The 14,903-nt window shown below is 35.5% G+C and overlaps 1 protein-coding gene across 1 annotated transcript in view; it reads left to right on the top strand.

Moving 5' to 3' along the window:
* LOC108569196 (neuronal cell adhesion molecule-like) overlaps positions 1 to 14,435 on the top strand; it is a gene marked incomplete at its 5' end in the record, with an annotated part of 31,705 nt that extends 17,270 nt beyond the window's left edge. Inside the window, 2 exon segments of the mRNA XM_017930661.1 lie at positions 4,343 to 4,511; positions 13,832 to 14,435. Coding sequence (XP_017786150.1) covers positions 4,343 to 4,511; positions 13,832 to 13,932 — 270 coding nt within the window. The 3' untranslated portion in view covers positions 13,933 to 14,435.
* Positions 14,436 to 14,903: the final 468 nt, after the last annotated feature.

The raw sequence follows: 14,903 nt of genomic DNA, 5'->3' as shown, positions 1-14,903 counted from the left end.
GGCGGCATCGCAAATGGGCGCTAACAAGGCAATCGGAGGTGTTTACAAGGTTTATGTGCGGATTAGATTTGTTTTGGGGGAATTGAAGACGACGGTTGGTGGCCGTGTGTGAGAATGTGTGAACGGGCGGAGGTGCCGGGTAGTCAATAGACTATATATGCACGAGTCCCAAATCACGTTAGCTACTAGGAGCGGAGCTAATTAAATAATTTAATCCTCGTTCCTGAGCTGGAATGGGTGTGGGTGGGTTTGTGGCTTAGTTGCAAGTAGAAATTATGAGCCGCGAGGCGTTGCATCCAAACCAAACCAAACCGAACCGAACCTTCACTACTCGCACCGATTCTCCGGCACACAACCTAATACATAATGCATACATATATTCATACAACTACTGTTTGCGCTTTGTTAATTACTACAAATGCACGATTTACTTCGTTAATCGCGACCTATTGAATTCCTCTGTTTAAAATCCTCTCTTTTTTTTCTTGTTCGCAATCCACATACATTTGTAGCTATCAGATATTTAATAAAGTTTTAGAACAATTTCAATACTCATTATTTTTTGTGTTTGACTGCAATTGTCATCTTTTATTTACATTTTTGACATAATCGTTTTTTATTTTAGTGAACATTTCTTAAATTAGGTAAGACGTTTCATTTATTATTAAGAAGATTAAGCAAATTTGTATTACATATATACAGCAATAATTCAACGTGTTATAGGAGAGTTTCCATTGTATTCCATCAAGTTACGAAGTTTTGGTGGAAAAGCAAATAGAATGTTACAATTATTTATTTCTTTGAAATTTACTTTCAATTTCATATTCCATCTATTATATTGACATTATCAATCTTTCTTTGACTATTGAATATTAAAATAATAATAATAATTTGTATTGCAACAGTATTGCAAACATTATAAAATATAAAAAATAGTGTTTTTATTTTTAATAATATAAGCTAAATAAGTAATTAACTTAAAATAATTACATTTTTGCTGTGAAAATGTGTAAGGTTAATGAATGCAGATTTATGGTATAGCAAGTGGTAAAGTAAGTTTTAGTTTTTGCAAGTCGTGTCACAAGTCCCAATTTCCCAAAGGTATCCGCTGATATAAACTGGGTATCGCCCGTTTTCTTTTTGTGATGTGAGCTCGAAACACACACAAAAAGGGAAACCTCAACACAATCAACTCCATTAATTGCTCCAACTTTGTCCTTCACCCGACGACACGAAGTGCGGACAACGCACGTAGAAACCGCCCCATCTCAACAATCCTCCCGTTTCATTCTTTGGGAATCCGGCTTCGCGTCTTCTTCATTGCCCGCCGTATTGGATCGTGCGAAATGGGTCGCTTTACTGGAAGAAATGAAATGAGGAAGAGGACGGTCGGAAATCAATGGAAATCTCCGGCGACCCGCTGACCTTTTTCACTTAACAATTTCGTAGACTCTCCTCCTCCGTCTCTATCTTTCTCTCTTTCTATCTCGACATCGGTTGCATCGGTTTGTCTCTGTCTGGGCAGAAGTATAGTGCTTTGCAGGTCCAAGGTTGAAATTCGATTAAAAATCAATGCTGCATCGGCGGATTATGGACGCTCCATTTCATTTCGGATTTAGAATCACTTTATCAATTCTGCTGCGACAATGCCTTTTTTTTTACTGCAATTTTTCTTCACCGTTCGTTGCAACTAGCTCTAGCTTTGGTTACTTTATTTTCTTCAAATACAAAGTAATTGATTGGAACGACAATTGCTACTTAGAAGCAGCAGCAGCAGCAGCTTAAAAAGTAACTTCAATGTATTTGAAACGACGATCCAGTTATTTGATTATGTTGGTCCCAAAACAAATATGTCGAACAACACATAAAGAATTAGCATATTACAGAATCGCAATTTCTACAATACATTGTGCTCTCGGTAATCCATAAAAACCAGAGGCAAAAACCAGATTTCCTGCTTCAGATTACCGTAGAATATACACACAAGTTCACTACAATTTAACATTTTAATTTAATTTAAATCTAAACGAAATATTTTCTCAGCCTACAGTTGTCATCTTGTGTTAAAACTGGTGAAATATTATTGGTAATTGTGTCTCTATACAACTAAAACAAATACGTTGGCTCGTAAAATGACAGCTGACAACTGTCAAAGTTTCTGTCACTGTACACATTATTGTTAAAATGTCAAATTGTAATCCGAACCCAACAAAGTTCTAAACGAGATTGTATGTTAATAAATGATTTTTGTAAATCTGCTTCGATATTATAATCCACGGATAGCAACATCGAAACGATTTTACCGTACAATTGATTTTTTGTAATTTTTTTTGCAGCTTTAGCAAACCAACATTTGACCAAAAAATTGGGTAGTGATTAAATCCGGAACGACCGCAATAAACGCAAAACGCTAGAACAGATTTGCTGGTGTTTTAGGACCGGACCAAAGCGAATTAAAAAAAAAAACACAAACAACAACAACAACATAAAACGGAATACAGAGGGAAGGACGCGAGAGGGCGCGCGCATAAAACAATTGTGTATTGTGATGCGATGATAAAAGGGCTTTTGATTATTCCGAAATTGCTTCCGACCCCGTTATTTGCGGTCGCCGGACATTATCCCAAACTGTTGTTGTCTCCCAATATTTATGTGTTACGCGCGATATGACCGATTGTGTGCGTGTGTTTGCATGCTACAATCACTATCGCTGACGTTCCATCTAATCGGTGCACCGCCGATAACGGTGATCGCCGTTTTCGGTTCACGGCTAATCAACAATTCGAAATAATTACGCGCGACGTGATCGATAGAGATGAACGCCATCTAGCGACCCCACGATTCCAGGGGGGTTGTCACGTCAAAATTGACGTCGAGGAAAAATTAAAGCGGGCTTTGAGGGGATGGGCGGAGACTTGTAAGAGTAAACGAAAACAAGTGAACAGCGGAAGTGAAGAACGATCTCATTTTTTTTTTGTGTTCGTCCCTCCGGGAAGAAGAAAAGAAATATGGTTAATGGCAGAGTTTTAAATTTCATGCCTTATTAATTAGCTGCCATTAATTTTCTCGCTTTGACAATTAGCCATCCATAACGGACGGACGGACGGACGGACGAGGGCAAGTCTTTATGTAGAACGTTATAAAAAATTGTGTTCTGGAATCATGACGAACTTTAGACGTGCTTGCTCGAAAATTCATGAGAAGCAAGCGTCCCTCGACATCGGTGTGTGTGTGTGTACCCATTTTTCTTTCTCCTTTTAAATCAAGATGACTAAGGAGTAATTACCCCCTTAATTATGGCCGACAGAGCGATTTCGCTAAATTTTAATTGCTTCACTTTTTAATAATTACTCAAACAACTTTATTATTCGCATTACCTAATTGCCTAAGTATAACAGGAAGCTTAATATCCAACTATTTCCACAAGATTACAATTTATAATTTACATCCTATGATTTCTCCTTGCTTTTAGATATTACTTCCATACGCATGCTCTTTTCTTTCGATTTTAACTAACCGTCGTAATATGTTATACAAGTATTCGATTTCCAATACGGGTGGGAACTTGCGGGGGTGGAACTTTCCGATAATAAGAAAAAATAATAAATACGTGGAAAATGGTGTTGTGCAGCTGTTCGATTTCCAGTTAATTCCCAATACTTATGTAAATGTGTTACAGATAACCACTATACATCTGCGTTTTTCAACCTTTTTGCCGCACGACCCATCACATTTATACTCTTGCTTCTGTCAAAAGTGACAGCTGTCATTACGCTTTGACGCAAAGTGACAGCGAATTAACATATTCTTTGACACAATATGACAGCTGTCATGATTGCGTTAATACTTTGTAGAAAAATGAAAGGAAATAAAGAGAAAGCTCAAATTTGTCAGCCTTTGAAGAAAATAATTATAATTATTGTAAAGGCCCAGATCTGTTGCGAAATAAAAGGATCCAACAAACGTATATTATTTCCTATTCGCTTGGCGAGCGAAAATGAAAAAGCGTGCTCGCGTAAAAACAGACGCCAGATTTGATCTCATTCTTCCAATGTTTCCGTTGTTATTCGTGTGCCTCCTCTTTTCCTCGTTGGCATTTGCTGCTGGTATTGTTGTTGTTGTTGTGTTGTGTTGTGTTGTGTTGTTGCTTCAACTTGAACTCACTGCCGTATGCATCATTCCATTTAATATGTAAGCTTGGAAAGAAATCTCTAATATTCCGGCCGCGCTCCACGCGCATACATCCATCATATTATGCCGTTTCAATACTGTCTGCTGTCTGTATGAAAATCTCCTCTTTGCACATCTCCGTACGAGTTACAATGTTCTCTTTACGTTGCAGGAAATAAATTACGATTCACCGCGCGGCGGCGTCAGCGTCATCACGGAGAAAGGCGACAACACCGTCAGCTATCTGCTGGTCCAGAGGGCTCGCGACTCCGATTCCGGAAAGTACACGTGCAATCCATCCAATGCCAATCCAAAATCGTTAATCGTTCACGTGCTCAATGGTAAGACAACCAAATTTATACTATTTAATTAGTCTATCTAGTCTTTAATAGATGGACACGTAGAGGTTATGAAACTTTGTTTTTGATTAAGTTTTGACGTTAGATTTCGATTCTGACAGCAAACGTCAAACGGATTGACGTAAAGATTAAATATGTTTGCAGATTAGAACAAAAACAGAAGAATCGTAAATTCAAGCTGTTGAAATTATAAAACTAATGAATCTGTATATGTGAATTATATGAACGTTCGTGGGGAAAGGCATAGAAACGCTTAATTGGAAATGGTGAATACCTTAAGAGTCAAAGTCATAGAGCTTTGTTGGGTCTTTTGTGAGAGGTATCGATTAAGCCTCCAAAACGCAGGTGCTTGATCATGATACAAACAGCACATAGATACACACACACACACATACAATAAGCTCTAATAGTCCTAATACAACCCGAGTTAATGTGTTATCGAGCTTCGGGCTGTTATGGCACAGAATCAAGACCAACCCCCCCCGGCCCGACATAAAGGCAATACCAATTCCGACTTAACTTTACACCCTGATTTATTACCTGTCTCGTCAACGATCTCCAATACACTTAATGGATTTACCTTATTATTATTATCATCATCGCAGACAAAGTCTTAAAAGGCTCTCGCAATAACAAACCTATCACCGTTCATTTTCTTTTTATATATTTACAATCAACAATAAATGAAATTGCAAATGAAACGTATTTATTATTAACTATTATTACTGCATGTCTAACAAATTATAAAACATAAATGCTAATGTCAACTTGTCAACTGTCATCACTAAATATTAATTGATTTGACATTTAGTTCGCATTTGATTTGTCAGTGCTTTGATATAAAACCAGAATAGTAATATTGCACGAAGTACGTATATTGTAATACAACCGTTAACACTGGTATTCTCACATGAAACATATCCAGATGATCACTTTACAAGCAATTTAGAACTCAGTGCAGTTGTGCTACTGAATTGTCGATGATTTAGAAACTTACAATATTTGCTTCCAACTATTATTACGCTTAATTTATACACTTTTCATAACATCTTTATATTGTGTTAATGTTACTTCTTCTTTCAATGTTTATATACGTACAGCAATATGAAACTTTCATAATTCTTTAGTAATTACATATTTCTCACATTAAAACCAATAAACACGGGGCGATGGATTTTCGTAAAGCAATGAAATTTAATGTTCACGTTGTGAAAGTTTATGAATGATTACATCCAGCAAGCACGGTAAACCCTTGAAATTGGCAAAGAAGATAATTTTAAAAGTTCGGACCGAAAAGTGTCAAGAGTGGAGAGTAGGTATAATCTAATTTACGTTTCTAAAGCCTCTTAGTGGTTTTCATTGCTGGAAAATAGCGCGCGGAACGATGATTATAAACAGGTTATTAGATTGGCGAAAGAAAGGAAATTCTGTACGTTGTAGCTCGTTCGCACGGCGAAGGCGGCGAAATTTATTAAATTTAATTACATGAGAATCATCGATACGTAAAGCCGCAGCGAAATTATCCGACGCTTCGTACGACGAGCCTTTCAAACACACAAATTACAGCCGCATTCAAATATTAAATTATACCCTACGCTTTGTTGCTTCATCACTAAAATAATTAATAAAATATTATAATTAGAATACACTCTCTAATCAAAATGCTGATTGGATTTGTTCATGCGACTTTTTGCAATATTTCTGTTAATCTGTAACTATTCATGTAGATAGTTTTATTAATTAGTTATTATAATTAATTCATTCACAAATTTTCACCTAAAGTAACTAAAGCAAACTTCACATGACAATGTTGCCAAAATAAATATTAAAAAAATAAATAAACTCCTCCCATATTTAATCTTATTGCCACCACAATAAATAGTAGTTAATTATCGAAACAAACAATTGACAAAATTATTTTATTGTTGTGTTGGTATTTAAAGTTGATAGCTTGTAATTAGTATTCTGGTAATCTGAACGATCTAAAACCCAATCATAATTAGTATATAATAAATCTCTGTGCAACGATTTAATTCCCACAGCATACACCCCGAATTATTATTATTATCATTTTCCGAACATACAATTTCCGGCCGAACTGCCAGCGACGTCCCAGCAGGAAAATTTCCATTAATATCGAAACTGGTAAAAACAGATCCCCGTTCCTCAACACACACACTTCTTCGTATTGACATGCATGCAGCGCGAGTCATGTGTTGTAGACTTATAAATGTAAATATTTAGTGTTCGGAATTTGCTTGTCTTACATAGAAAGCGCATTTCGATTTTCTACTTCAAAAGTTCGAATCGAATGTAGTTTTTCTCTCATCCTCTTCGCCGACTTTCCCCCAGAGGCTTATATGTTTTGAATTTGAAATGTGTACATATGAAATGAGTACCTATTACCGAAATCATTTCATCTGTTTACTTGTTTATTAGTCAATTTGTTATTTGGCACTAATATTAAATAAAACTTAAATGACTGCATTCACGTGGAAGCGAATGGGGCGCGGCTTAATTACAGTTTTTTTTTTAAATTTAAATATTTATGTTGGCAGCATTGAGATTTGAAGTTTGTTTTATACTTATTATTTTGACATATTCGGATTTGACGTTTATTAAATTACGTCAGTCACATAAATGTTCTAAATACAAGACAACAAGGATTAGTGTTTTTGTTGTAAATATAGAGAATATAGTTCATTAATAAATCGATATAAGTACAGTGAAGGTAACGAGCATTTCACTTAACAAGCAAAATTAAATGTGAGAAAAATGACTCGCTTAACGAGCGACGTTGACAACAGAAGTCATATTTCAAACTTTTGTACACATATTATGTGTATTATGTTTCACTATACGAATAAAAATTCGGAAATTTTAGAACGGATTAAAACTCGTTAAGCGAAGTTCCACTGTATTTCAGTATATATATTAGAGTTGAGAGTGGACCGTCGTCGATTATCCTGTTTAGAACTTCGCAAATTGCGCCAATCTCGTTAAACGGCCACAGACGTTCGGCCATAAATTAGATATCCTCCTTCTCCCCGTCCCAAATATATATATATATAGATTTATAAACCTGTTATCAATAAGCCTGGGGTTTGCTTGGAATTGGAAGAGGATATACAGGATTTATGGAAATTTTCCGAAGAAGAAAAAAAAAACGTCTGTCTGGTTGTAACATCTCCAATCCCATTTACCATACGTAAAATTAATCGTATTTTCTTATTTATCGAATTGAAAAACTGCTGTTCAAACCTTTTCACTTGAAAGGAATGAGAGAGAAATGCAGGAAATTAAATATTTTCTTAAGGAAATGACTGCTTGAAACTTCGTCTTTAATGGAGCATAACTTTAAGGCAAATGCTCTACTTATAGTTTGCATCTCTTTAATATTTAATACGAAAGACGATTTAATTTATGATTTTCGAATCGTTAGTAACTTTTTTATAATCTCGATTGGTCCCCAAAGAATTTGTGTAAAGCAAACAAATATATTTAAACAAAAATTACCATAAATTTCTGTCCGATAAATGAATAAATCTCTCGATGTCAAAGTTTCTACTACTTATTCGATTACGTTTGAAAGAGAGACATGAGTCAAGAATATTGATGAAAGCAAATACTCTGGAGGGAGCGAAAATCCTCGGAGCATTCTCTTCTTTTTTTTTAATTTTTTTTAAATTTGTCCAATGCACTGACGACTGATAGGAGACGAGACACTGTCAAAAGAAGAAAATAAAAAGGGATAACGTAGAAAAAGTGGGAAAATATTTGACGGATTCAATATTTGTCATTGTCAATATTTCAAAGTCGTCGTCGAGCGAAGAAGGAGGCCGCGCCGGAGGCTCGCAAACAAAAGTCTTTTCCTCGCAGCCCACACACACACTCAGACTAAACTCCCTTATTTTTCTTCCAATCTCACTCCAAACGTTTACCCAATCCTTAAATAAATTCAGCGCGAACTTTTCATTTTCATAGTTCAACAACCGAAAACAAAAAAACAACAAAGATTAATTTAGTGAATTTCAAAAAAAAAATCTCATTTACCGTTATTTGTGAAACGCTTCAATCTATTTACACAGCGCATCCACTTTAAATTATCTACAGGATTCAACTTATATTTGTATAATTTTTACATTGATTTTATAGTAATTTCTGCAGAATTTAAAAACTTTTTCACGAATATTTCACATCTTGTTCATCTGCAAAATACGCGATCGATACGTGTATATAAATTGTATGAAACGGATATTAGGTATTAAAGTTTTATATATATATATATATATATGGGTGTATCTGTGTATATTTCTGGCCGACGTTATTAAATCCAATAAATTACATTTCGCGCGCTCGCCCACTCTCCAGCCGGTAATAAATCTCGGAGCATATCTTCGGTAATTGTTTAAAGTTTCCACAACGGCTTTGATCTGGATACCGTTCCGCTTCAGTAATCGCATATCCGCGCGCGCAGATGAAGACCATTATTATAAACGTCATTTCTCAAAGATTTTCCCATGTTTTTTTGGAGCTTGTTGGAGTCCTAATTCGAGGATATTTCTGGACAGCGGTGGACAAAAAAGCGGATTAGGCTGAGACCGACGTAAAAAAAGGAAAACGTAATGAGATTAGGAGATATCGAAGCGAGAGAGGAAACTGAGCGAAAAAAAAATACAACAAGTAATACAGACGGAATATTATTTATACGTATTGCGTCGCATTAGCCGGTGACAGTGATGTAACGATTCTGTTCCGAGTTAATAACATTTATAAATCCGGCCCATTGTGCGCGACATTAACTCGGATTTATATTGGATTAATGAAATATGTCGATTGACTTTTCCACGAGTGTTTTCCTTTAACAAAATGATCAATCGATGCAGCTTATAAATAACACGCGACATATTTGAAAAATACCTGTTTATAGCACATAAAAGCGTCGATCAAAATACGTCATTAAATTTGGATAAAAATTGTGAATTCTGCTTATAATAATAATAATAATTAATGTTCAGTTAATTCACATATTTGTAATTTCAACGATCGACCTAAATTTTATATAATTGATGAATTGCCTACATATTAATAATATTTATGAAATAATTACATATGGATCGCAAAATGACGTGTGTCAAATTGTTGAAAAATTATGTTATAAAATGACAGCTGTCATCTTGTGTGAAATAGTGTTGTGTACAAACTGAACGAAAAAAAACAAACAAACAAAGTCATAATTGAAATTGGCAATAGAAATGCACACACATTCGCACCAACTTCGTTTCGTTGGATGGCTTCTTGATGTTTGTACACTACTGTAGCCTGAAGGGTCTTAGAGCTGATTACGGACGGGCACTTGTGTGCAGGGGTTGCAGCAATATAGTTTTCCGTTGATGGAAGGGTGGGTCGTCTGTTTGTAGCCCTCCCCCCAGAATTGACGCGTCAAAAGGATGGAGTGAGTGGAAGAAAAATAGTCTCACTTTTACGTCCGAGTAAATAAATGAAATTTACGCGCGGGATGGATACGTCTTGAATTTGTATCCAAGAGTCCGCAAACATACGCAACGAAATGTATTTATCTTCGGGGTTGTGAAAAGAATATTTGTTCGCTTTATATATGTGCGCATCAATCGCCCTTGTTAAATGCTCTAACGCCAACAATACAAGAATGAAAGATGTCCATGTCCGAACGATTATTATTACTGATAATTTGTATAAATTAATTAAAAAAAAACTTTGTTTTTGTATGGTTGGTACTTTTAAGTAATTTGACATATACCCAAAGGTTGGCAACCCTCAACTCTTTAATTAATCAAATATTCATAACCTGAACACGTCATGTCAAAAAAAAACCTATAGTGGTGTCTTATTAAGATTACAACATATCATACAATTACGGCTAAATTATAACTTGCACTTGTTTTGAGAAAGTTTTCGATTGAGTTCACCAACCACCACCCAGTTTATAAGAACGACATCTCTCGGCTATAATTCAATGGGAAAAGCGGCCGCTGCTACAAGATTTACTACGTTCCACCTACTTCGTACAAGAAAAAAACCGTCTGCAGTGTGCGAAATTGAACTTCCTTAATATACATTTGATTGCATTTACTAATCACAATAAATTACATGAATCTAACACGTTCAGTCGTTAACTAATGTATTTTTTTCTCGAGCAGATGCAGTAATCTACAGCAGCGTTTTTCAATCTATAGCGTTACCTTAAATTTCGAATGACAGCTGTCAATGACAGCGAAATGTCAACTGTCATCGTGTGTCAAAGCGAGAAACCAATGAAATACTTTTGGTAATTGGGTCACGACTGCAAACAAATAGAAAGCAGCAACTTATGAAATATGCATTAATAAACTTATATTCATAAATAATAATACATATTCATGGTATGAAAAAGTGTTTAAAAAAAATGCAATTAAGAATCAGAAATGGGCACGCTTTGCGTTCAAGTACGCGAGTATTTGACGTGACACACGCCACAGGCAACTGCGAAAGCTGTTCCTTTTTTTTTTTGCAATCTGGAAATAGTTTCGCGTGAAAATGATACGAAGTACGGCTGGTTTCGAATTCGTTTTAAAATCCGAGTTATATGAGACGGTTCTGCGGCCGGAAAAATAGCGAGCGCAGTAAATCGCGCATAACTCGAGGACGGTCCGATCGATTCCCACCAATTTACGGCCAGAAGGAAGACCGTTAAATTCCGAACATATATGTAAGTGCAATTTCATTATTTCAAAAAAAATGATGAACGACTTGCATAAAAACGGGAACGGTAAAACGCTGTATCAATTTTCAGCATTTCTTTTTAAGTGAACTGACCGTGACAATTACAGAAACGTTATATATAGAGGGAAATTTTCAATTCACTCAAAAAAATGAAGGAAATTAACATTTGGAGATAAATAATAAGACAAATTGCATGTGAATTTGAGAGTTGAATACATTTTCCATTACTATTATTACGAAGATAATGGATGCAACGAACGGAAGTGAACAACGGCAATGAGTGTTTCCGGTGATATAATTTAAGATCTGCAAATGAGATGAGAATCCCATTCATATTTCATGACTTTACAAATATTAGCTCGCATTTCGAGGGGTGCACAAAATAATTGAGTGATGGATGTAGTAAAGTGTACGAACCGAAACTGGTCTGGTAATTTTCTCTGAGAGCGGTGGGCAACAAGCGTGAACATTGTTTCCCGATTGGCGAATTCAAACGGACTCCGACGTGTTTTCCGTGTGTGTGCATAGCTTGCTTAATTGTCAGTCGGCATTTATCGATCGGCTTCTGATACACTTGAAACTTCATCCTGGAATTTCGCACACAAGAGATATTTGCATTTCAACAGTTGCTGCCCATTGGCAAACATCACATACTCATCCGAATTTGAGATACGCAGAATATGGATTTGTAAACTAATTTCTACAATCTTTTCTGCAATTCTGTATGTAGGCAACAGGTAGATGCTAATTATAATTACATGAAAATACTCCATTCATGACCACGATGATGATGATGGCACGGAGGAGGAGGAGAAGAAGTTTTCTGGTTTCGGAACTGCAGCTGTGTTGGAAGGAAAATGCATGAAAATGTAATGTAATTTATGACCTGCTCGACTCGTCTCGCCTCGTCCCACGCAGTAGTTGCGCCGTGCAGCGATGCCGCTCGAAAAAAGAGAAAGAAAAAGTGCAAAGAAACTTTTCGGTAAAGTAAGTGAGCCAAATTCAGTGCCGCAAAGTTTTTGATTGCTCTCTATCTCTTGCCCGCTATAGAAAACTCATTTAATTACAGCAATCCCCCTCGACAATGATATAAATAATAATGATACAATTTTAACGCACATTCGGACAAATTACAAAACAAATATTTTTGGTTTAGATTATAGAGAACCCATAGTGCTAACATTGATTTAAGTATATAAACAATGCAATTATTCTACTGAATAGATTTTACTTGATGACTTGGATTTATGTAATTACAATGAAGTCCCATTGAATGCGTATTTACAATGTTGTGCTTGCATTAAGATGTAAATAGGAGACATCTAGCGGCTGAATAAAACTGTCTGGTCTTGTCATAACATTTGTATTGCGCCGAGAGTATGTTAATTAAGAAATAACACGTCCATTATACGGGAATTACGCGGGGATTACGAAAACTTCCGTGCAGTCTAACGTGTTCCACTGCTGCATTCACTTATTTCCCTCCCCTTAACGTAATTTAACTGCGAAAATCCTGTTAGGTTTAGTTATATTCAAGTCAATCTCTCTGTGTCTCTGCAGGCGAACTCTTCCCCAGTTGATTGTATATTACGTTAATAATGATGCAATGTTTGCAAGTGAAATATCTTAATGCCGCTAATCGTGACGGATGTCCCAAAGTCTTATTGTTTAATCAGACGAAACTGGATTTCAGCATTGCGTTACTACTATTCTTCGTGAAAGAGGTGGCGGTTTCTGATGTTTCAAGTGTATTTGAAATGGTTACTACCACGGATTGAAACAATTCAAGTCTTCAATGACAGCTGTCACCATGTGTCAAAGCGTGGTGTTGGTGAAATACTCTTGGCAATTGTTTTGCAGTACAACTACAAACAAATATGTTGGGTCGCGAAATGACAGCTGTCACTTTGACGTATGTAACAATTGACTAGAATGTGAAAAGAAAATCCGAGATTCATTTAGAAACGAATGAATTGTATAAATTTGCATCAGAAAACAATGTTTAATTAAAAAAATATAATTTATATATAATTATTTTTTTTTGACATTTTTTTTTTAATACGATCCAAGTTTCGAGATGGAAGGCACTAAAAGTTTCATTAAAAATTTACATATTTATCCGGGTCGGCGTTCGGATTGCTCGAATCTACATACATACATACATTTTAAGCACATTGCAGCCGGATCTACACTTAATATTAAATGAGAATGAAGTGTAGCTGCTCTGTTCTCTGCTATCAACCAATTGTTTTAATTCTATTGAAAGTTTTGCTACCGTTACAGAATGGATTCGTTTTAACCTTCTTTGATTAATAACTTAATTCAGAATCAAATAAAAATAACCTAAAATTTTTCGTAAAACGAACTGTCATATTCGTATGTCAAAGGATTTGAAGGCAGAATTTGTCTTTTTTTTTTTTCAAGGAACACTTGAATCTATAGTGAACCTATGTTTATTTTCGTATTTCACTAGAAATTTGATATTCGTGAATTTAGGATTAATTTGCGCCTCCGGCTTAACTCGTCAATCTGTTAGTATTACTAATACCGATTTGTTCCAGGTGAGCATCCAGCTGCGATGCAACACGGCGGTCAGCTGAGATTGGAATATCCTGTAACGGCTTGTCTGCTCAGCGTTCTGCTCGTCCTCCTGGGAATCTAATCCGACGTCCAAGCTGCTGACGCGAAGAGGAAGACACACACACAAACATACACACTGACACACTTATGTACACACCATAGAACACAAACAAACATATTAGTAACCTCTCGCAGCAAAGGGACTCTTATTTACGTGAACTAACAACAACTTGTGAACCTATCTATTTATACATAAATACACACGTTCACGCACATCGTCAGCTCGAGCAAATTTGCAAATCCCGGCAACGATTATTAAATATGTCCTTTAAACATATACATTTACAGGAAATGCAGACAAAGAAGAAAACAAACAAACAAAAAAACTAAACTAAATATATATATAACACATTCGTAGGTGTAAAGAAAGAACCAGACGATTTTTTAAAAAAAATAAACGATAAATTATTTTAAAAGTAAATATCACAAACAAATCCACGAAGTAAATCGTAAAACTCTTTTTAAAAAAATAATCTAAAACTAATTTGTACATATTTCTTAACCGAAACGGTTATTTATTAAATATCACTCGGTTGAACTTTTTTTAATTAATGAAATTCGTATCTCTGATCCATTTTATTAAATTAATCCGAAACGCGCTGGAAATAAATGAAGTTCGAATTGATGAAACAAGAGAAACGTCCGCAAGAATTGTGTTTTGTTTTCATTGAAATCTTTTTAAAAAAAAAAAACCCCAATCAAGTCACGTGTACATACTAGGATATACGAATTTAACGATCGACTTTTCCCTTTTTTGTTGTTGTTGCAAATTTGCGTCGACTTTACACGTTTATTACTTCGACTGACCGACCGCAAAAAATAAATAAATTTGGTGCGACAAACTTCGGATGCGTTCGAATTTTCATTGTCTATATAAAATGTAAGAATGGGCGAATGATTGAGAGACGAAAATGTGAAGTGTAAATGAATAATTCTTAAGATATATATATATGTGAGAAATACATGAAAACTGTTATTGTAAACTAAACATTA

This window comes from Nicrophorus vespilloides, unplaced genomic scaffold (genome assembly GCF_001412225.1).
Source record: "Nicrophorus vespilloides isolate i.1.1-1 unplaced genomic scaffold, Nicve_v1.0, whole genome shotgun sequence".
Lineage (NCBI taxonomy): Eukaryota > Metazoa > Arthropoda > Insecta > Coleoptera > Silphidae > Nicrophorus > Nicrophorus vespilloides.
This window is presented reverse-complemented; position numbering and strand designations above follow the sequence as displayed.